General features: G+C 38.8%; 1 protein-coding gene across 1 annotated transcript in view; it reads right to left on the minus strand.

Moving 5' to 3' along the window:
* LOC123508318 (nephrin-like) overlaps positions 1–22,500 on the minus strand; it is a 99,154-nt gene that overhangs the window by 14,147 nt on the left and 62,507 nt on the right. The window contains exons 2-12 of the mRNA XM_045261928.1: positions 21,309–21,438; positions 18,222–18,430; positions 17,739–17,927; positions 17,431–17,596; positions 15,678–15,829; positions 13,288–13,432; positions 10,343–10,473; positions 9,370–9,529; positions 7,160–7,310; positions 4,998–5,027; positions 911–1,208 (exon numbers count right to left, since the gene is read on the minus strand). Coding sequence (XP_045117863.1) covers positions 911–1,208; positions 4,998–5,027; positions 7,160–7,310; positions 9,370–9,529; positions 10,343–10,473; positions 13,288–13,432; positions 15,678–15,829; positions 17,431–17,575 — 1,212 coding nt within the window. The 5' untranslated portion in view covers positions 17,576–17,596; positions 17,739–17,927; positions 18,222–18,430; positions 21,309–21,438. The remainder of the gene's footprint in view (positions 1–910; positions 1,209–4,997; positions 5,028–7,159; positions 7,311–9,369; positions 9,530–10,342; positions 10,474–13,287; positions 13,433–15,677; positions 15,830–17,430; positions 17,597–17,738; positions 17,928–18,221; positions 18,431–21,308; positions 21,439–22,500) is intronic.

Below are 22,500 nucleotides of genomic sequence, written 5' to 3' on the forward strand. Positions count from 1 at the left end.
TCTCTAGTGAGCGCTCAAGTGGTATACACAGCAGCTGTATATGAATAACGGCATGTATAATGTAGTGGTGTGTGTGTGTGTGTGTGTGTGTGTGTGTGTGTGTGTGTGTGTGTGTGTGTGTGTGTGTGTGTGTGTGTGTGAGAGAGAGAGAGAGAGAGAGAGAGAGAGAGAGAGAGAGAGAGAGAGAGAGAGAGAGAGAGAGAGATGCGTAATATTCTGCCGTTTACATTTTTCCTTATCTCCCCAGCAATCAACATTACCGGCCCTAGCATCATCCTAACAGGACGAGAAAACTCTCTCTCTCTCTCTCTCTCTCTCTCTCTCTCTCTCTCTCATATCAAAAGGGCCTTAAGTGCCTTCTTCCAACCTACTAATTACTCCTTACTTTTTAACACATAACACGCGATTCGAGGCAAAGACAAAGCGTGATTATAGTTCTTCCTCCCACACACAGGTAACCTTCATAATGAGCCTCGGAAGCAGGTGAGGCTCGGCGGGATAAATTAAGGAAGCTAAGGGGAGTGATTAAATTCCTCTGACAGAAGTCTTATAATAGTGTTGTGGGCGTGGAAATGTGAGAAGAAGGAAAAGGAGATGGAGCAAGATGAGGAGGAAGAGGAGGAGACTTACGTTTGTGTGTGTGTGTGTGTGTGTGTGTGTGTGTGTGTGTGTGTGTGTGTGTGTGTGTGTGTGTGTGTGTGTGTGTGTGTTCGCTATAGGGCATGTATACGAGTCTTGCTTACAAGGGCGTTAAACAAACATACCTTACCTGAAAACACACACACACACACACACACACACACACACACACACACACACACACACACACACACACACACACACACACACACACAACTTCTCAAGGTACGGCTATAAAACACACTCTCTCTCTCTCTCTCTCTCTACGTACCTGCAGGATAGGGGAGTCACTTGTATCCGTCGCCCTCACCACGCCATCGTCCCACGCCTCCAGCAGGAAGGTCTGGTCCACGCCGCCGCTGTACCCGGGTTCGCAAGACACCGACACGCTCTCCTCAGTCTCATTAAAGGCGAGGCAGGAGTTGGGCACGTCAGGCTTGCCGGCGGGAAACACGGTGAAGGTACAAGGCGTTCTCTGGATACCTACAGCGTTGGTGGCCCAGCAGAGAAGCGTCCCGTAATCCAAGTCACTGACAGGGGAGTAGCGGAGGTCTGAACGCTGCGACTTGCTGTTGGAAAAAGAAATAAAGATGTGGTTGTGTTTTTCATTCTTTAAGATCCAACTGGATAACTGCTGGTGCTACTTTTATAGGTTCAGTAATTTTCTCTTTCATTCGCAAACAAAAGGTGAATAAGAGACGAATTTCATCTCAAGGGACAGGTTAAATATACCTTCACTTCTCTGTTTGTTAAAGGTAAACATAAGAGCCAAGAAATCAAATTGATAGTAGAGATATATGTATGAGTAAATATTCACTGAAGGAAAATTAGGTGATCCGAAAAGAATAACGAAGCTATAGGTGCTGTGCTTTATTTCCATAGTAGGAGGTTAAGACAGCGTCTTCCGAGTCACTAAATGCGAGGAAAAGAATAAAACAGAACCAGTAATGAAGAGGTGACAAGATAAGATATAAACTGAAAGACAGAACTCGTCGGTAGAAAGGTGAAGATTGAACAACATCCAGTTCTTGTGTTAAATCGTGTCACTTCAATAACAATAGACAAAAACAAGAACGAGTAAACGAGATGGTAATGACAGACAAAACAAACACATAAACACACAGCTCTAGGCACAGGAAGGTAAAATGAAACCAACTTTTTGTCTTAAATCGTGTTTTTCCTCATTACGGAAAGAAACAAACGGAAATTTTGTTGTCTGAAATTTTATCCCTTCCCTCTCAGAAAAAAAGGTAAATCCTGTTCTTGTATTAAATCGTGTTTTTTTTACTGCTAAAAGAAAAAAAAAAACGAAGCTTAAAACTGAATCCACCTCTTGTCTTAAACCGTAGGTTTTCCCACAAGTAAAAAGAAGGTAAGGCAAACAGAAATCTTGCTCTTGTATTAAATCGAGTCTTTTTGAGCTTAAGTAATGCAAATATGAGCCAGTGACAGGCAAGGGAGAGAATTCAAGACGCTTCAATATCATGCTTTTAAGAAGGAAGTAAAAAAGGAATATACTTGAAATAAAAACACTTACATCATTATAAATTATGAAAGTGAGTCACACGGGAGATACAGCTTTTACAACTATATGACAAAAATATAACAGGAAGCGACATTACGCAAGAAAAATTCAAAAGTAAACTGAGAGAGACGAGTAGGAGAGATTGAAATAATACCAGGGGATGTAAAGAGAAAAATAAATGCAGTGCAACCTCAAAATGTTTCACTACACACATACACTTGTTGAAGATGTGATATTCTGTTCATGAGAAAAAAATAAAGGATCAGCAATTTGATTTAAAGATTCTTTGACATTAAAAGCGACGCAGAGAAAAGTTACCGAACGTCCACAAGGAAATAATTAAATCTGTAAGTCGATAAAAGAAAAGTACGGCATGCATCTTCTTGATAAAGTTCAAGATTTTTCGAAGATATAAACCTAAACTAAAATAAAATTGACAGATAGACGTATACATAAAGTTTGACAAATAAATAAAAAAAACATACTACTGTTAAAAGTTTTGTTCAAGGTAAGTTATACGTGAAAAATGTTCTAACTTAAAAGAAAATGATTTTTTCTTAGGTACGTTGGCTTACACTATCCCACTGGCACTGAAGGCGGGTATATATGTAAGTATGTGTATATATATATATATATATATATATATATATATATATATATATATATATATATATATATATATATATATATATATATATATATATATACACACACAGAGAGAGAGAGAGAGAGAGAGAGAGAGAGAGAGAGAGAGAGAGAGAGAGAGAGAGAGAGAGAGAGAGAGAGAGAGAGAGAGAGAGAGAGAGAGAGAGAGAGAGAGAGAGAGAGAGAGAGAGAGAGAGAGAGAGAGAGAGAGAGAGAATATGGTAGATAGATAAATAGATAGATATAGACAGAACAGACAGACAGATATAGACATATTTTATATATATATATATATATATATATATATATATATATATATATATATATATATATATATATATATAGATAGATAGATAGATAGATAGATAGATAGATAGATAGATAGATAGATAGATAGATAGATAGATAGATAGATAGATAGATAGAGGAAGATAAAAAGATATATAGAAAGATACATATAAAAATTGTGCAGAAAGGAAGAAAGTTTCGTGAACTCAAGAGTAGGAAATGAAACACAGTATAAAATAAATGAACAAATTACATCCCAAATTAACAATGAAATAAAAAAGAAACATGAGAAGAAAATAATTCTAGAAAAAAAAAAAACATCCAAAGCTTAAATCTTCCACTGAGATATGCAACATCTCCCACAACTAAAAACAAATATGAAATGTTTCTAAACATATACAAGAATGAAAGGATGAAGACAAATATATTTCATAATTTGTAGACTATCATGTTTAGCGACGGCTGTAGAGTGGGAGAAAAGTGTCAGAGCGGCTACTGATAAATGAAAATATGAAAAACGTACCCCCTAAAAAAAAAAAAAAAAAAAAAAGTGAAAGGGTTAAAACAAACAAAAACAAAAGAAACTAGGAAAACAAACAAACAAAAAAAAAAGGATGGCAAATGAATAATACACTCGTGCAGAGTCGAAAATACGTTGAATAAGAAAATAAGGAGCAGAAGAGAAACACGGGAGTAAGGCGGCAATGCAGGCAAAAACACCAGGTGACCTCAAGTCTGGTGGTAAATAGAACATGAGAGGCAGGAAGGGAACGGATGAATTTGTTAAGTCTCCTTGGTGGCACGCAGAGCTCCCAGCCAGACAGACCTGCCTCCATCTTCTCTTCTTCCTCCTCCTCCTTCTCCCCCTCCTCCGCCGCCGCCGCCGCCTCCTCCTCTACCCTTTACACTGGTCGAGATAAATAAAAGATTATCTATGAATATAAAGGAATAGCTGTTGTTGTAGCCGCTGATGCTGATTTCTCTTGTTCCTTGTTTTCTTTCTCTTTTAATGATGTTTCTGCTATTACATATTTGCAATACTACCGACTACTGCCGCTGCTGTTACTATTAATATACTATTGCTATTGCTATTGTCGTTGAAGTTGTTAGTACTACTAATATTACTACTTCTACTACTACTACTACTATTACTATTATTATTATTATTATTATTATTACTACTACTATTACTGCTACTATTTTCATTACTATTACTATTATTGCTATTAATACTACTGTTAATGTTACATATCTTGTTACTCCTACTGCTGTTACAATTTTTATATATTACTACTACTACTACTACTACTACTACTACTACTGCTATTCATACTACTGTTAATGTTACATATCTTGTTACTCCTACTGCTGTTACACTTTTCATATTATTATTACTACTACTACTACTACTACTACTACTACTACTACTACTACTGTTGCAATTACTACTACTATAATAACTGATACTATTACGAAAACTATTCACGGTTTTCTGCACACGTCTTTACCACGGCTGCGACACAAGTTCAGCAAAGGATAACTAAAATAAAAACTTCCTATGAATTTAGAACAGTGTTGACCTTTAGGAAGACAAAATTTCTCCACAACAACAAACAAAACAATAACGACAGCAACAACAATATCAATCCGATGATGAAAGCAACAACAAAACAAGAATAACAAAGAATGACAACAACAAGACCCCTGCAGGAAAAGTTAATAAAATATAGAAAGGACATCTCATCTTAACTCTTCTTTCATCTCACTGGATAAAGACAGAATTGGAGATAAAGAAATAAAGAGAAACAATTAATAATGTGATTACGTGGAAAAAAAAACATGAAACACTAAAAAGAGAAAATAAAGGTAATATTTTGATAAAGTCTCTAGGTGTACTTACATTCCATCTCCTTTCACGTCATAATGCGAACTGTAGAAGCAGAAAAAGCGGAAGATTACTCACAGGAAAATTATTATCATCATCATTATCATTATAATATCAACTACTGCACAGCCATCATCATTATTCCCATTTTTATTATTGTTATTATTATTACTACTATTATTATTACTGTTATCATTTTTCCTCAGCTATATTTTGATACGATGTTCTTTTGTTTTGTTGTTATTATGATCTCCTTTGTTTGGCTTTAATTTGCATGTTTCCCTCGTATCGTATCGTATCTTTCTGCTTCTTTTTCCTCGTCAAATTTATTCTTACTTTATTATATTTCACTTCACAAGGAGTAGGGATGTTCATTCTCTCTCTTCTTTTTTTTTTTTTTTTTTTTTTTTTTTTATACTTATCATCTTTGCTTACTTTAATATCCTTGCGGCGCCGAGCAGGAAATGTAATCAATGAATAAATTACTTTTTATCTTTTTCAATCTCCTCTTCGATTTTTTCTCATGGCTGCGATAGAATGGAGAGAGAGAGAGAGAGAGAGAGAGAGAGAGAGAGAGAGAGAGAGAGAGAGAGAGAGAGAGAGAGAGAGAGAGAGAGAGAGAGAGAGAGAGAGAGAGAGAGAGAGAGAGAGAGTCACTCCGACAGATATACACATATATATATATATATATATATATATATATATATATATATATATATATATATATATATATATATATATATATATATATATATATATATATATATATATATATATATATATATATATATATATATATATATATATATATATATATATATATATATATATATATATATATATATATATATATATATATATATATATATATATATATATATATATATATATATATATATATATATATATATATATATATATATATATATATATATATATATATATATATATATATATATATATATATATATATATATATATATATATATATATATATATATATACATATATATATATATATATATATATATATATATATATATATATATATATATATATATATATATATATATATATATATATATATATATATATATATATATATATATATATATATATATATATATATATATATATATATATATATATATATATATATATATATATATATATATATATATATATATATATATATATATATATATATATATATATATATATATATATATATATATATATATATATATATATATATATATATATATATATATATATATATATATATATATATATATATATATATATATATATATATATATATATATATATATATATATATATATATATATATATATATATATATATATATATATATATATATATATATATATATATATATATATATATATATATATATATATATATATATATATATATATATATATATATATATATATATATATATATATATATATATATATATATATATATATATATATATATATATATATATATATATATGAGAAAGAAAACGTGGATAAAAAAAAACTGAAGATAATGAGAACAAAGTAAAAAGAAACACAAAAGGAGAGAAAGACGAGGCGCAAAAGAAGAAATTAAATAACAAGACAAAAGCGAGGAGTGGAGAGAGAAAGGAAGAATACATACAAAGACAAAAACACGCATAAGAGAGAGAAAAAAAGAAAAGAATGATGGAAAAAGTGAGTCACTGAAGAGGGCAAATAATATAATTCAAGTGGAATTAAAGAGAGAGAGAGAGAGAGAGAGAGAGAGAGAGAGAGAGAGAGAGAGAGAGAGAGAGAGAGAGAGAGAGAGAGAGAGAGAGAGAGAGAGAAAGGAAAAACAAAAGGACATATAAAACGATAAAAAAAGAACGAAAGAGGCAAGAACAAAAGAAATAGAAAACAAGGAAAGACGTGAAGAACAGACACACAAACACAATAAAGGCTACACAAACAGATAAAATGCTAGCAAGAGAGAAAAGGAAGAAAGGAAACTGACCCCGAACAAAAGAGAGAAAAATAGGAAAATGTAAAAAAAAAGTATAGAAAAAGAAAGAAAAAACGATACAAAAAAAAGAGCGAGAGCGAGAGAGAGAGAGAGAGAGAGAGAGAGAGAGAGAGAGAGAGAGAGAGAAACCCACTCAATTCACTCACCTGGGAATGTCCACAAACTCTCCTGTATTGTTGAAGGCCCAGCGGTAGGCAGTGACGGGCGGGTCTGCGTCCACCCTACACGTGACGGTGGTCTTTTCGTGACGTCCAACACCATACACGTCTGTCTGCTCCACTCGGCACACGGGGGAGTCTGAGGGAGAGGCATGGCAGTGGATGTAGGGATGGAAAAGAAACTGTGAGCTGTTCTGATGGAGGTAAAATTGTTGGTGGGAACGAAAAGGCAAGATTGTAAGTAATAGTTTTTCACTGTTTTGTTTTTGCTTCTCTCTTTCTAGACAGTATTCGTTTTTGCGTGGTTGTTATTTTCTTCTATATTTATTTGTTTTCCCTCTTCTACCCCTATCTCCTCCTCCTCCTCCTCCTCCTCCTCCTCCTCCTCCTCCTCCTCCTCCTCCTCCTCTTCCCTCTTCTGTTGTTCGTCTTTTCTTTATTTTATCCCCCAACACTGAATTTTATTATATTATTTTATACCATCTTTTATTTTCTTTCTTCTCGTTCTCTTTCCACGTTTATTTTAATTCCTTATTCAACACTCTCCTCTCTTTTCCTTTTTTTTCCCATCCTTTTATAGCATTTACTCTCATTCTTTATTCCAAAACTCTCTTTCTTCTTCAATTCTTCCTTTTAAAATCTCTCTTTTACTTCTCTTTCCGGTCCTGACGAGATCACTCCCTTACTCCTCCTTCACCCCCTTAATCTTCCCACTCCTGGTTCTGCTTCTTTTCCTTCTCCTGCTTCTGCTACACCACCACCACCACTACTACTGTTATTGTTACTACTGCTCATGCTGCTATTACCACTCCTATTACAGCTACCATTACTGCTGGTTTTCGTGTTGTAGCTTCATTTCCGCAAGTTTGAAAGGCAGCCCTGCGTTGGTCTGTTTCCGCGGCGACCATCCGGTGCTGTGGTGGTCGTAAGGTTAGCTAATGTATTATTCACCAATCACCGCAGTGCAAAGACACAGGTCACCTCGCAAAGCTTCTCAATTGAGTAGCTCTGAAAGGTTCCGCGTGTTCCCTTTGTAGAATTTATGCCTTCTTCCTTCCTTTCGTTTCCACTTCCTCCACCCACACACACTCTCTCTCTCTCTCTCTGGTCTATTGTTCCTAACCAGGTCAACTTTTCCTGCTTTCCTTCATGTATTTTTTGTTTTTCTCTCTCTCTCTCTCTCTCTCTCTCTCTCTCTCTCTCTCATCCATCTATAATAAAACGTGAATATAGAAACATAAATCGACAAACGAACAAAAGTAACTATCAATAATATTTAAAGTCTTAAAATTAAAGAAAAAAGTGAAATCTTAAACATACTAAATACGCAAAGAGACAAATAAATAATATAAAAGATAAGCAGAATAAAAGTAGAATGGTAAAATTAGAAAGAAATAAAAGCTCAAGACCCCAAAACCTGTACAAAAATGACAAAAGAATTCCACAGCCAAAGGGAAAGAGAAATTAAAAAAAGGATAAAAATAGTAACAAAAACTGTATAGCATGAAACAGTTGGTTAAAAATACAATTGACGGACGTGGAATTAAAAAAAAAAGAAAAGAAAAGATGAAAGACCCTCTAAAAATAATTCCCGTTGATGATAAGCTTCCTGAAAAATTAATCTGAACTCTGATGACAATGGAAGTAAAAAAAAAAAAAAAAAAAGAATGAAAGAAAGAAGAAGGAAAGGGAGTAAGATAAAGACCACAATGCTCCATCAAAAGTATATCCCCTTGGCTGTAAAATTCGAAGAGAAGGTATTTGACATTTGAGTTCTGAGGACAAGAGTACAAAAAGTATAAAGAAAGAAAAATAAGCTGAAATGAAATAAAGAAAAGCCAAAAATACGAGAATATAAGGTAAAATTTAAGCTAAAAGAATAAGATGAAAATAAAAACGATATAGAGGTAGAATAAATAATTGAAAAAAATAAAAAATAAAATAGAGAAATGAATGAAAATGAAGAAAAAAATATAGAAAAAAAATAAATTAAAAAAACGTAAAGATAAAATTAAAAAGCCTGAAAAAGAGAAAAAAGCACAGAAACCTAATAAATAATAACAAAAGAAAAAAAAAAATAAAACCTGAAAAAAAACATGAAAAATAACAAAAATCACTCCCTAAGATCACATCCCACTAACATCACGTGGATACCAAACACGAAAGAACATGTTAGGAAGCGGCCCCTCAACACTCACACTTAACGGAGAGGTGTATGGGGGAAGAGGTATTGGTGCCCTGGGAGTTGGTGGCGCTGCAGGTGTAACTCCCCGCCTGCTTCCGTGACACCTTCTGCATCACCAAAGACCTTCCGACAACCATCACGCGGGAGGAGGTGTTGTGTTGAAGCTCCACGCCCTTTTGAGTAGGAAGAAGAGGAGGAAGAGGAAGTAATGATAGAGATGGATGACAAGAGCGAATAGGGAAGAAGAGGAGGAAAAGGAAGCAGTAATATTAATGATGAACGAGTAGAAGCAGTAGGAGGATGAGGAATAGTAGTAGTAGTGGTGATAAAGGAGAAGGAAGAGGTGCGAGGAGGAGGAGGAGGAGGAGGAGGAGGAGGAGGAGGAGGAGGAGGAGGAGGAGGAGGAGGAGGAGGAGGAGATAGAATATAATAAAAAGGACAAGAAAAGAAAATGCCAATCAATGTCCTTTGGTAAACATTTTCCGGAGATATTGTATTCAAATTATACATTCCTTTCATGAAACTTCAAGCATTTAATGCACCAAGATTAACTAGATATATGGCAAAAGCGTTTTCCAATACCTATATTCATTTACATATTTTTTTTTCACCACAACGAGAGTAGTGGTGGTGGTGATGGTGGGTGTGGTGTTTTACTATATATATATACTTTTTTTACTATAGCTTTCTCTTTTAAATATTTTTCACTCGTACATTTTGCTTTTAAATCTAGCCCGCTGTCCATCGGTGCCAGGAAATAATGGCGACAACTCTTCATCAACAGGACAACATCAAACAAGTTCCTTCGTCCATCACGCACAGCCAGCATTACTCACGCATTCCTGTCAATATCAATCAAAACCCAACTAATATCCGCTCACAAATCACTCACCAACGCCCTCGCCTTCCCTCACCACCACCACACCACCACCACCACCACCACCACCACCACCACCGCCGTCACCACCAGTCATGCAGATACTCACGTTAAACATCCACCTAATCTTGAGGGTCTCTGGGCGCGCTTTCACGTGACAATCGAAGTACACGTCATCGCCCTCCTTGATGTGGTTCAGGTCGAGGGACGGACCGGCAGCCACCTCCACTTCAGGCGGGTCTGGTGGAGATCACACGCTCATCAGGTCATAGGTGAGCTAATGATGCTATATTTGACAAGTATTGCTACTTGTCTCAAGAATTTCTCTGTTCGTAATAGTTTATAGATATTTTCCGTTATAGGTAATGTATGGAGATAAGACAGGTATAGAACCAGGTAGTCAGTAAATAAACAAAGAATTTTTTAACCCTTTCACTGCAGTACAAAACAATGAACAGCACCATAAGCGATGCATAAAATCGTTATAAGCATCTAAAAGACAAAAAAGGATTGAAAAAAATAGATTATTGCAATTTCTACACCGTCTAGAAATTGGAGAAAGCTGTATAACAAGTAAAAAATGTCTCAGAATGACTAGAAGTTAAGGAATGATGTACCAAAATGCATTCCGAGGATTAAGACATCACAGGTATAGAATCATCAGGTATTCTTTACAGGTATTGTTCTTCGGCGACTAGTTAAGGAGACAAGATTTATTTCAAAGATAACCTGGATGTAAGGCAAGGACACTGCAGGTCACACAGGTGTTGCCGTTCGTCACGAGGCAGGCTACAACTGAAAATGTTACGCTTGAGGTGTCTCAGGGATTTCGTGCGAAACATTGTAAGGTCATCAGGTTTTGTTCATGAATAGCGAAGCAGTGCCTTTTGCTGCCTGGTGCTTTACTGATGACCAGGTAAAGTTTTAAGGGAATCTCATGGGTTTTCTAAAAGGGACTGATTCAGGTTAAATTGAATTATTACTCTTTAGAATGCAACATTGATATTACTCACGAAAAACAATTAATTCCATCCAGTCTCTTCAAGTACGTGAAACCAAGATGAAAAAATAATAAAAAAATGTGTCCTCAGGTAGGTAAAGTTTATCAGGTGTCTTCGTAAAGTACGTGACAGGTAAATAACACCTTGCCATATGACCACGTATTATATTTTCTAAGGCTACGATTGCTTTGGCTGCATTTGTTCCCTTTATTTAGGTCACAGACTACGAGTACTCACAATGGTTCACCAGGTACACTCTTCAATTAGTAAAGCCCTCAGGTATGTAGTCACGTAACCTACCTACGTACCTACCAGACTTACCAGGTGGATTTAAAACTTAATTAGAGAGTTCGTCTTGAGCACCTGAAGGACTTCCCTCTGTTCGCTTTCGAGTCTCTTACCTGGCAGAGTAGTTAGCGAGTGTTCTTGAAGTGCGTCGAGGCACCTGGAGGCCGTGTGAGGTGAGTAGGGTTCTCCGTTATTTGATCTCACGAGTCACAGAGATGCTGAATGGGAGGTAGATATATCACTAGCCTTTGTGCGTTTTCTGAATATTTAGGTGACAAAGCCTTTTTATATTCCTTTATCATTTCGTTTTTCCTTGCCAACATTTTTCTTTTTTCAAATAATTTTTTCTATACTTGCTTATTTTTCTGTTTTGTTGGTTTTGTGTTATGTTTTTCTTTTCCTTCTCCATATGTCTCCTTTTCTCTGTTCTTCTCTTTTCCCTTTCTTTTTATATTTCCTTATTTTCTTCCCAGCTCTACCTTTTCCTTTGTATGGTCACTTTATTTTTCCTCTCCTCTCGCCTTTCTCTTAATTTTCTTTCCTTCTCGTTTTAGTCCTTTCCTCCTTTCTCTTCTTTACCGTTACTTTGTTTTTCTTCTCTTGCCTTTCTCTTATCTTTTCTCTTTCCTTCCTTTTTTTCCCTTTATCTTTCTTGTTTTTCTTCTGCCTTTCTCTTATCTTTCCTTCCTCTTCCTTCTCTTTTCATCTTACAATAACCATTTCTCAGACTCATAAATCCTTTTACTTCCACTCCTCTTTATTCGTTTCCTTTCTTATCCTCCCTCCCATCTTTCTCTCTCTCTCTCTCTCTCCATCTCAGCTACATAATCACTCTTTCTTGCCATCTCCTTATACATTTACATTGTTCCCTCTCGCCTCCTGTATCCCTAACCACAGGTACCCTTGTCTCAACTTCATGCATGATCTCATTCCTCCTTCGTTCCATCTTTGCAAAATCCTCACTGCTTTGAAACGTCTCTCTCTCTCTCTCTCTCTCTCTCTCTCTCTCTCTCTCTCTCTCTCTCTCTCTCTCTCTCTCTCTCCGTGTTTTCAGTCCCTTTCTCGTATCTCGCCTCTCATCACTTATTTCTCCTTCGCCATCACGTCCTCCTCCACACAATCACGGGAGATGAAGCACCGCATTGATTTAACGCACGCACACACACACGGCTTACACGCACCCACGCACACACACACACACGCTCGCACGCCCGCACCCAAACACCGCCACTTACACATACATAGTTACAGTTTAGTCACTTTGAAGTTTCAATACGCAGAATCCACTAGGAAAATGGTTAAGCACACACACCCACACGCACACACACACGCACACACACACACACACACACACACACACACACACACACACACACACACACACACACAGTTTAGTCAATATGAAACTCAAAAGAATAAACACCGTAAAAAATCGAGAAAAAAAATGCACATAACATCCCACACACACACACACACACACACACACACACACACACACACACACACACAAAACAGTTCAGTCACCTTGAACTTTTAAAAACCAAGAATTCCTCCTAAAATACCACGCTTGCACTTGACTCACAGCAGTTCCTCATACAATACCTCACCATCGCATCTCTCCTCTCTGCTCTCCAGGGAACATCCACTCGACCCCTGCAGTGGGCGTCTGGTAAAAAAAACACAAGAAGCAGCAGCAGCAGGAGTAGAGACAAGAGGTGGGAGGAACAAATGGAGGTGTAAAAGGCAAAAATAGCGCCGCACTTACACAGAACCTGCAGGTGGTGGGACGCCTCAATACTCGCAGCTGGTAGGTCTGGATTCTCAGCCCGACACGTTAGCAGTTTCCCTTCATCCTCTGAGTATATGACAAGTTTGAGAGTGCTTGTAGTGACCAGCCCATCCACCGATGTCTGAAACAAAGAAGGGAAGGAAGGAAGGAAGGAAGGGAGGTGGAGGGGAAGGAGAGAAAGAGGACAAGGGTTCGGTTAGGGAAATACAAGGATGATGATGATGGAGGTAGACGAGAAGCAAAGGAAGTAAGGGAGAAGAGGAGGAGGAAGAGGAGAAGGAGAAAGGAGTGAGAACAGTAACAGAAGTCGTGTAGCATTTAGAAGAACGAGGTGTTAGGGTGAGACAGGAGAGGTAGGGTGAGGGCAGGAAAAAGGGGTGGCAACACGAAGGAGAGGGCGAAGAAAAGAATAGAAATAAGTAAAAGGATACAGGAATGGGGTAAGGGTTAGAGGAAATAAGAGAACGGAAGATGAGGCGAGGAAGGGAAACGAAAGAAGGAAGAAGAAGAGAAAAGTGGAGAACAAAAGCAGAGCACGAAGGAATAGTGGTAATAGAGAAAGGAGGTGAAAGAACAGGAGACGGGAAGAAAAGAAAGTAAGAAACAAAATAGAATAAGAGGATGTGTGTGTGTGTGTGTGTGTGTGTGTGTGTGTGTGTGTGTGTGTGTGAGAGAGAGAGAGAGAGAGAGAGAGAGAGAGAGAGAGAGAGAGAGAGAGAGAGAGAGAGAGAGAGAGAGAGAGAGAGAGAGAGAGAGAGAGAAGGGAAGGGAGACGGCAGTTTAGTAAAGGTCCATTTGTATTTAGATGCAGGAAATACGTCGTTTAGATCTTATCCCTCCAACAAACACACACACACACACACACACACACACACACACACACACACACACACACACACACCAAAAGACCTAAGCTACAAATCCACAACCCTTGCTATGGTGACTGCAAGCCGCGTGTTATGCTCGTCACGTAGTGTGTACCTCTATGCTTCCGTCGACCTCCCTCCCCTCCTGTCATCTCCATTACAGTGAACCACAAACACTCAATACTCGGCTTGTGAAAGGAGGAACCTGGAGAGCCGTTCCCACGAGCACTTACTCAAGGCAACAAGAGAGAGGGGGGCAGAGACGAGCGGCCTTCAGGGAGCCATCTCTCACCGCCGCTATTGGGAAACACATAATGCAAAAGGGTAGCGGGGGAAAGGCTTCTGCTGGGAAACTTAGGAGGCGGCAAGGGAGCGGAGAGGACCGAGACGAAGAAGCATCAAGTACTGAGAGGAAGTCAAGAACATGTACTAGAAGGTTTCGTGACAGAAGCAGTGAGTGGTGAGGAGCAGAGGTAGATAGGGAGAAGGTACCTGAGATAAAGAGGATTATGGTAAGGGGAGAAGAGAGAATCTGATATACAAGAGAGAGATAACGAGAGATGTCTGGAGGCAAAAGGAACGTGGCATGAACAGAAAGAAAGACAGAAGATGTACTATACCTATGATAAAAGGGAAGAGCGCGAAAAGGGAGCAACATGAAACGAGGTGGGAAGAAAGAACTGAAAGAAAATATCAAGAGAGTGTCAAGAGGAGGAGGAGGAGAAGAGGAGGGGAAAACTACAAGAAAACATGAGATAATGAGAGAGAAAAAGAGACGAGGAGAGAGTGAGAGGGATATCAATAAGGGAGAAGCCGAAAAAAAGGGGCGGGGGTGACGAGGAGGACGGGAAATGGGGGTGAGAGGGAGATGTCAAGGAGTAAGGAGAGTCAAAGGAAGAGAAGGAGGGAGAGATGAAGGAAGAGGAGAAAGTAGATGACATGGAGGGGGAGGGATGAAAGGAGTGTATTTCTGTGAGAGAGAGAGAGAAAAGAGAGAGAAAGAGAAAGATAGAGCTAGGTAGATATATAGATAGATAGATAGATAGATAGATAGATAGATAGATAGACAGACAGACAGACAGACAGACAGATATATAGATAAATAGATAGATAGACTGATTGATTGATTGATAAACAGATAGACAGAGAGAGAGAGAGAGAGAGAGAGAGAGAGAGAGAGAGAGAGAGAGAGAGAGAGAGAGAGAGAGAGAGAGAGAGAGAGAGAGAGAGAGAGAGAGAGAGAGAGAGAGAGAGAGAGAGAGAGAGAGAGAGAGAGAGAGAGAGAGAGAGAGGAGAAAATATAAACAAAGTAATATGAAAGAAAAATAAAAAAGAAAAGAAAAGAGTTAGGAAAAAAGGAAAGGGAGGAAGAAAAATAGAAATAAAAAAGAAAACATGCGCATCTGTTGCAGTTGACCTCAAAAGCCAGAGAGATAAAAAACACACACACACACACACACACACACACACACACACACACACACAAACAAAGAGACCTACCATATGGGACACGCTTTTCTTCATGGCACCATCCAACCACCACGTAAGAATGGCAGGGGGGCGGCTCTCCCTCGCCTCACACACGACCTGGTGGGGCACACCGGCTGACACTGGCTGCTCCAGACCCCGGATCTCAACCTCCTCTGGTCCGACTGTGAGGGGAGAGAGGGAGAGGGAAATGGATAATAAATGAGAGAGAGAGAGAGAGAGAGAGAGAGAGAGAGAGAGAGAGAGAGAGAGAGAGAGAGAGAGAGAGAGAGAGAGAGAGAGAGAGAGAGAGAGAGAGAGAGAGAGAGAGAGAGAGAGAGAGAGAGAAAATATAAAGAGAAAACTAAAAACAGGAAACAAATAAAAAGCACGCAGAGAGAGAGAGAGAGAGAGAGAGAGAGAGAGAGAGAGAGAGAGAGAGAGAGAGAGAGAGAGAGAGAGAGAGAGAGAGAGAGAGAGAGAGAGAGAGAGAGAGAGAGAGAGAGAGAGAGAGAGAGAGAGAGAGAGAGAGAGAGAGAGAGACAGAGAGAGAGAGAGAGAGAGAGAGAGAGAGAGAGAGAGAGAGAGAGAGAGAGAGAGAGAGAGAGAGAGAGAGAGAGAGAGAGACGAAAAGTACCTCATGATCGATCGAGGGGCTGATGGCTGGCCAAAAGAGCTTGTCGGAATGTTTTAACAAAAGCTCCAGTTTAGTATTCGCTTGATGTCCTTTTCCTTTCCATTCTTTAGGAGCATTTACTTTTTATACCGTAATTTCTTTTACCGCCAATGTTGTCGCCACTGTTGATGGTATGATATTATCTTTAAGTGCTACCATTACGGCTATAAATATAAGGTACTATTACTACTATTTCTACGACTGTACTTCGTTCCCTTTCAAGACCAAGTGATAATGTGAGAGATATTAATGTAATAGAGTAATACTATGATTGGTTTGGTGGGGCACGCGACGCCTTCTGCTAGGGAGGATCTGTTTTGGCTCTAATTCCCTGTTTGTTCAGTGTGGCCCCTCCCCGTGAGTGAGAGGGCGCGAGATGAGGGTCACTCATTATGGTTATTGCTTAATTGTGTAACGGTTACCACTCACTTCTGTCTCTCTCTTTACGTTTTGTTGTTGTTGCTGCTGCTTCTACTACTGCTGCTGCTGCTGCTGCTACTACTACTACTACTACTACTACTACTACTACTACTACTACTACTACTACTACTACTATAACTGATAATCGCACTTCCTTCTCATCCTGCTGCAATTACTACTCTTATCACTAAAGCCACAACATTTACTGCAACAACAAGTACTACTACTACTACTACTATTACTGCTACTACTACTCCTACTACTACTATTATTATACTACTACTATTACTACTACTGTACTGCTATTACTACTATTATTACTACTACTACTACTACTACTACCACTACTACTACTACTACTACTACTACTACTACTACTACTATTATTACTACTACTATTACTACTACTACTACTCCTACTACTACTATTATTATACTACTACTATTACTACTACTATACTACTATTACTACTATTACTACTACTATACTACTACTACTACTACTACTACTACTACTACTACTACTACTACTACTACAAAAATTCGCAGAAAAAGTGGATTATCAACACAAAAACAGTACTACAGCATCGACGAAAAAAAAAAAAATCTTCCTTTCTCTTTTCTCCTATTATTATTATTATTATTATTATTATTATTATTATTATTACTAGCACCACCACCACCACTCACAGTTCATGTCCAGCTGTATGGTGGCCTCCCGCACCGGCGCCAGGTCGTGGTTGGCGGCCTTACACGTGTACACATCGCGCAGGTCTTCTTTCTTCAGCGCCAGCAGGTGAATCGTGTTGACAATCTCCGAGACGCCCGTGGACATCTGCCCGCCCGCCTCCCCGAGCTGCCCCAGGAGACATCCAGGTAAAAAAGGGAAAAAGGAAACGGTGAAAAGAAAACTGTACAGGAACATGACTTCTATAGGTACAAAGGTGGAATGTTTTCAAGAGAGTCTTCTTTTTCTCATTTTGTAAGGTAAGGTTCACCTGGGCGGCGGCTCATAGTGGTAGGTGCTGTCTATGAGGCGTCCGTCCTTCCACCAGGTGACGGTAGGTGAGGGGTCGCCGCCCGCAGCCCGACAGGTAAGAGAAGGGCGCTGCTCTAAGATGTAAGGGCCCGCCACTCCCACTAGTTCCGTGCCTCCATCGTCTACGATCCTCACCCCCTCACTGGCTCTGCACGGAGGCAAGGGGAAGGAAACATGGCGCGGGGCATTGGAAAATACCGCTGGGATGAAGACTAAAAATATCCCCTCGCCCATTAAATATTACAAGGAGTGTCGTGTTCATTAAGTGAAATATTCGTTGGTCTTCCGCCCTTTCACATCCACATTTCTAACATTAATCGCTACACCCATTAACAGTTTCGCCCACACATCTACTCCACGTTCACTCACAATCACGGAACCTAACCCCACCTAACTTTATTGATTCCCGGACCCTCCCTGACCTTTCCCAACCTTCCTTTACCAATGACAGTGAGGTTGACGCGGGCGTGGGTTGTGGTGAGGTGCTTGTAGTCCACGCGGCACCTGTACACGGCCTGGTCGCTGCGTCTAGTGAGGTTCAACACAAGGGCGGCGGGAGAGGTGGTAACAGTGAAGTGCGCCCTCTCTCCCAGGATCTTCGGGTCTGACCATTCCTTCGGCCGCGTGTATGCCCCGGACCGTGCGTCGTAACTTAAAAGAAAGGAGTGGAGGTGAGGCTGGTCTGTGTGTGTGTGTGTGTGTGTGTGTGTGTGTGTGTGTGTGTGTGTGTGTGTGTGTGTGTGTGTGTGTGTGTGTGTGTGTGTGTTACTGCAATCTATCTCTATTCGCTTCATCTCGGCAATTCTCTAACAAAAGAATATATAAAAAAATAATTAAATAGAAAACTCATAAGTAAATAAATGTAGCAGCACGCACCATCAACTTTCCAAATATAAACAAACGAATATTTCAATAACCACGTGGGCTAAACCAAACTGCATATCACCTAGAAAGGAAAAAAAAAATTATGCGAAACAAATCCGAAATATAAAAATACACGTTGAAAAAAATACAGTAATAACTCCTAATTCCAACTAAAAAATTACTGGGAGAGCTTCCAGAGTAATTACTTTCTCTTTTTTGTGAATATGAGTAGCTGAGTACAGACTGCATCTCTCTCTCTGTGTGTGTGTGTGTGTGTGTGTGTGTGTGTGTGTGTGTGTGTGTGTGTGTGTGTGTGTGTGTGTGTGTGTGTGTGTGTGTGTGTGTGTGTGTGTGTGTGTGTGTGTGTGTGTGTGTGTGTGTGTGTGTGTGTGTGTGCCTCCTTACCCACATGCTGAGGCTTTGAGTGGCACTTAGCAAGGGAGAGAGAGAGAGAGAGAGAGAGAGAGAGAGAGAGAGAGAGAGAGAGAGAGAGAGAGAGAGATACACGACGTTACACTTGTTCTATAAATTTTCACAACGCGGAATATCACTATGACCTCCGCTCTCTCTCTCTCTCTCTCTCTCTCTCTCTCTCTCTCTCTCTCTCTCTTTCTGCGCGTTAGCACACACACACACACACACACACACACACACACACACACACACACACAAGCCACATATGAAAAATATAAGCGATGAAAGAGAAAGGTGAGAAAAGGGAACGCTTGACAAGCCAACATTATTTCTGAAAAGTAACACACAAAGCCATTAAATTCTCAGAAACCTACGTCTTTTTCATTTTTTTTCATATTCTGGGATGTTTACATTTATTAATCTGGAGAGCGTGTTTTTCTTTTTTATTTTTTTTTATTTTGCCTTTTGTGTATTAACTATGGAAGATCAGAGAGAGAGAGAGAGAGAGAGAGAGAGAGAGAGAGAGAGAGAGAGAGAGAGAGAGAGAGAGAGAGAGAGAGAGAGAACCAAATCAACTTTCAGTACTTGTTTTGATTCTCAAGACAGATCTAATTACTCGGAGCTGCTTCCTCCCACAAACCCTCATCTTAATTAAGAGACTCACTAAGGCAGTCTATGTTTTCCACCCAAGGCTACTTATTTCTAGGTTCATCAAATCAAACCTGCTTAATTAATAATATAAGTTTAACTGGAATTGTCGGATACTCATTATAAACTGAACTATTTTTACCGCCGATCACGAGAAACAGGTAAACTGTCCCTTTTCTGGCATAATCCTGCGGCGCGTTACTGTGCGCTTCCCGTAATTACCTGGAATCACCTATGCCACTAATGCAATTGTTGTTTCACCTGTGTCATGATCTATAGGTTTTACTGATTACCTGTGGCGATTTGGCTGTTATCCTTACGTTGTTCCAGCACAATTTCTATCCGTGTTTCGGTTTCTATTCGTATTTCAATTTTGTACTGCATATTTGTGTTTATTTTCGCTTTTCCTAAACGACATTTATTCCAACATCAGCGATTATTATTTGCACCATCCTTTCTATTATCAAAACTCAGTTTCTCCGTAACAGCTTACTGTGCTGTTGCTGTGCTAAACTACGGTACGCTTCCTCCAACTTCCCGCTGTTTTGTAGTGATATTCTCAGTCATTGAAACTATAGATGTTCCTCTCTCAGTAATCATATTGTTAGTGCTAAGTCAATAGGAAGCTTTAAAGGAATATTAGACAAATTTATGGATGGGGATGATGGATGGAGTCACCGCAGGTAGGTATATTCATGGAGGGACTGCCACGTGTAAGTCTTGTAGTTTCCTTCATCCTCTTATGTTCATATGTCAGTTTAATCATCATTGTTGTATTACTTATCTTTATAAAATGTTTCTTCTTAAACTAAGTAATCTTTTATGCTATAGTAAACTTTCTTTTCAAACAGACTAACCTTTGTTTTTTTTAATATTATTCTTCCATAGAGATTTCCTTGTTTTATACCATAAATTTTCTGGCATTCAAAGTGTTTTCTCACTAGAATCTCAGGGTTCATAGCAGTCAACTTTTAATCTTTGGATAAATTTCCTCTTTACTGGCATTACAAATAGTGACTCTACTTTCAACTACAATCCTTTTGTCACCAATGCAGTCGCCATTTTCTTTAGTGGTCATATTTCTTACTTCACAGTTATGTATCTTTTAATCCTTGGATAATTTTTGTTTTCATCAACATTCTAAGAAAAAACTCTCTACTTTGCAGTATGATTTTTTTTTTGATAATCATGCAATCATTTTAGTTTATCATCACGATTCTTATTTCTTACTATATCTCCTTTAAAACTCTTCTTGTTATTAATATTTTAAAGTAGCAACTTATCTTATGTGCAATAATCTAACAAATAATCAATCTTCAATGATTCCTCTTTTCTTCAGTAAACTGCAACTCTTTTTAACGGTACAATAATATGACAGCTAAGCAATCTGCAATAGTTCCTCTTATTCACTAAATAGCAACTTTCTAACATTACAGTGACATGAAACTTCGGCAATCATCAATGTTTTTTCCTCCTCAGCAACTTAATGTTACAATTACATAACACTTTCTACTCAGCAAATAACAACTTTAATTAACTCTACAACAATACAGTACATCAGCAACTCTCAATGTTCCCCAACAATGTCCCTTTCTATGCTCACCTGAAAACTGGAGTGGGCACATGGTCACGATACCAGAGCACCAACTGGAAGGAGTCGCCGCGGAGACTGGAGATATTGCAGGGTAGCACCGCCTGGCCGCCTGCCACAGCCACAGCAGGAGTCACGGGGCCTGCGGGGAGAACGAGACTGTGTAAGGTGGAGAAGGCTGAGGTTGAAGAGCGGATGCGTGTCTGGCAAGAGGCGTGCAGAGCGAGGACAATGAGGTGAACGTGAGGTGAACGTGAGGTGGGTGGAAGTGGCAGTATAGGAAGAGCTGTATAAGGCTGAGGATGCGGAGGTGGAGTCGTGTCTATCAAGAGAGAAAGAGAGGGAAGGGTGAGAGAAGGATCAGATGGAGCAAATAAAGGGAGATAGGAAGAGGTAGGGATTCAGGGTTTTAGAACATGAAGGGGATAAAAAAACGGTAACTATGTGAGGAAAGGGAGAAAATTGGAAGGCTTGGAGAAGAAATGAAACAGGCTAGGCAGAGAGGCAGAGAAGAGGGCGAGGAGAGGGACAATGGAATCAAGTAAGAGGGAATGAGGAGGAAGGGGAAAGGAGGGAGGAATGGAGAAGGGGGAGGAGGAGGAGGAGGAGGAGGAGGAGGAGGAGGAGGAGGAGGAGGAGGAGGAGGAGGAGGAGGAGGAGGAGGAGGAGGAGGAGGAGGTGGAGGAGGTGGAGGAGGAGAAATGTGCGTTGCATTGCAGGTAGGAGGAGAAAGAGAAGAAGACAAATAGGAAGAAGAGAAGAGTGAGAGGAACAGAAACAAAACACTGGATAGGTTAAATAAGCACAAAATATAACCAAGATATTAAAATACAACCAGGTCTTGTTTATTTTCCTTGTTATTAGTATTCTTAATCAGTTCCTCATATACTCACTCACTCACCTGTGAATAATTAACATCGACAATCCTCCAGGTATTACCAAATGTGCTACCTATGACGAAATACACATATGGATACTTCGTTAACAGTATTCCATTTCATTCATAATTTTCCTCCACCCAGCAGCAAGTAGCGTGTAATTCACTTTACACGTTTTCTGCTCGTAAATTCTCTCTTAATTCTATTTGTGTTGTTGTTTTATGTTTGTTTGCTTCGCTCCAGTGCGTCGGTACGTATTTTCACTGTAACTGTTTAAGGAAGCATGTGGATTGAATGTACTCCTGTGATCAGTGTGTGTGTGTGTG

The sequence above is a fragment of the Portunus trituberculatus genome, chromosome 24 (assembly GCF_017591435.1).
Source record: "Portunus trituberculatus isolate SZX2019 chromosome 24, ASM1759143v1, whole genome shotgun sequence".
Lineage (NCBI taxonomy): Eukaryota > Metazoa > Arthropoda > Malacostraca > Decapoda > Portunidae > Portunus > Portunus trituberculatus.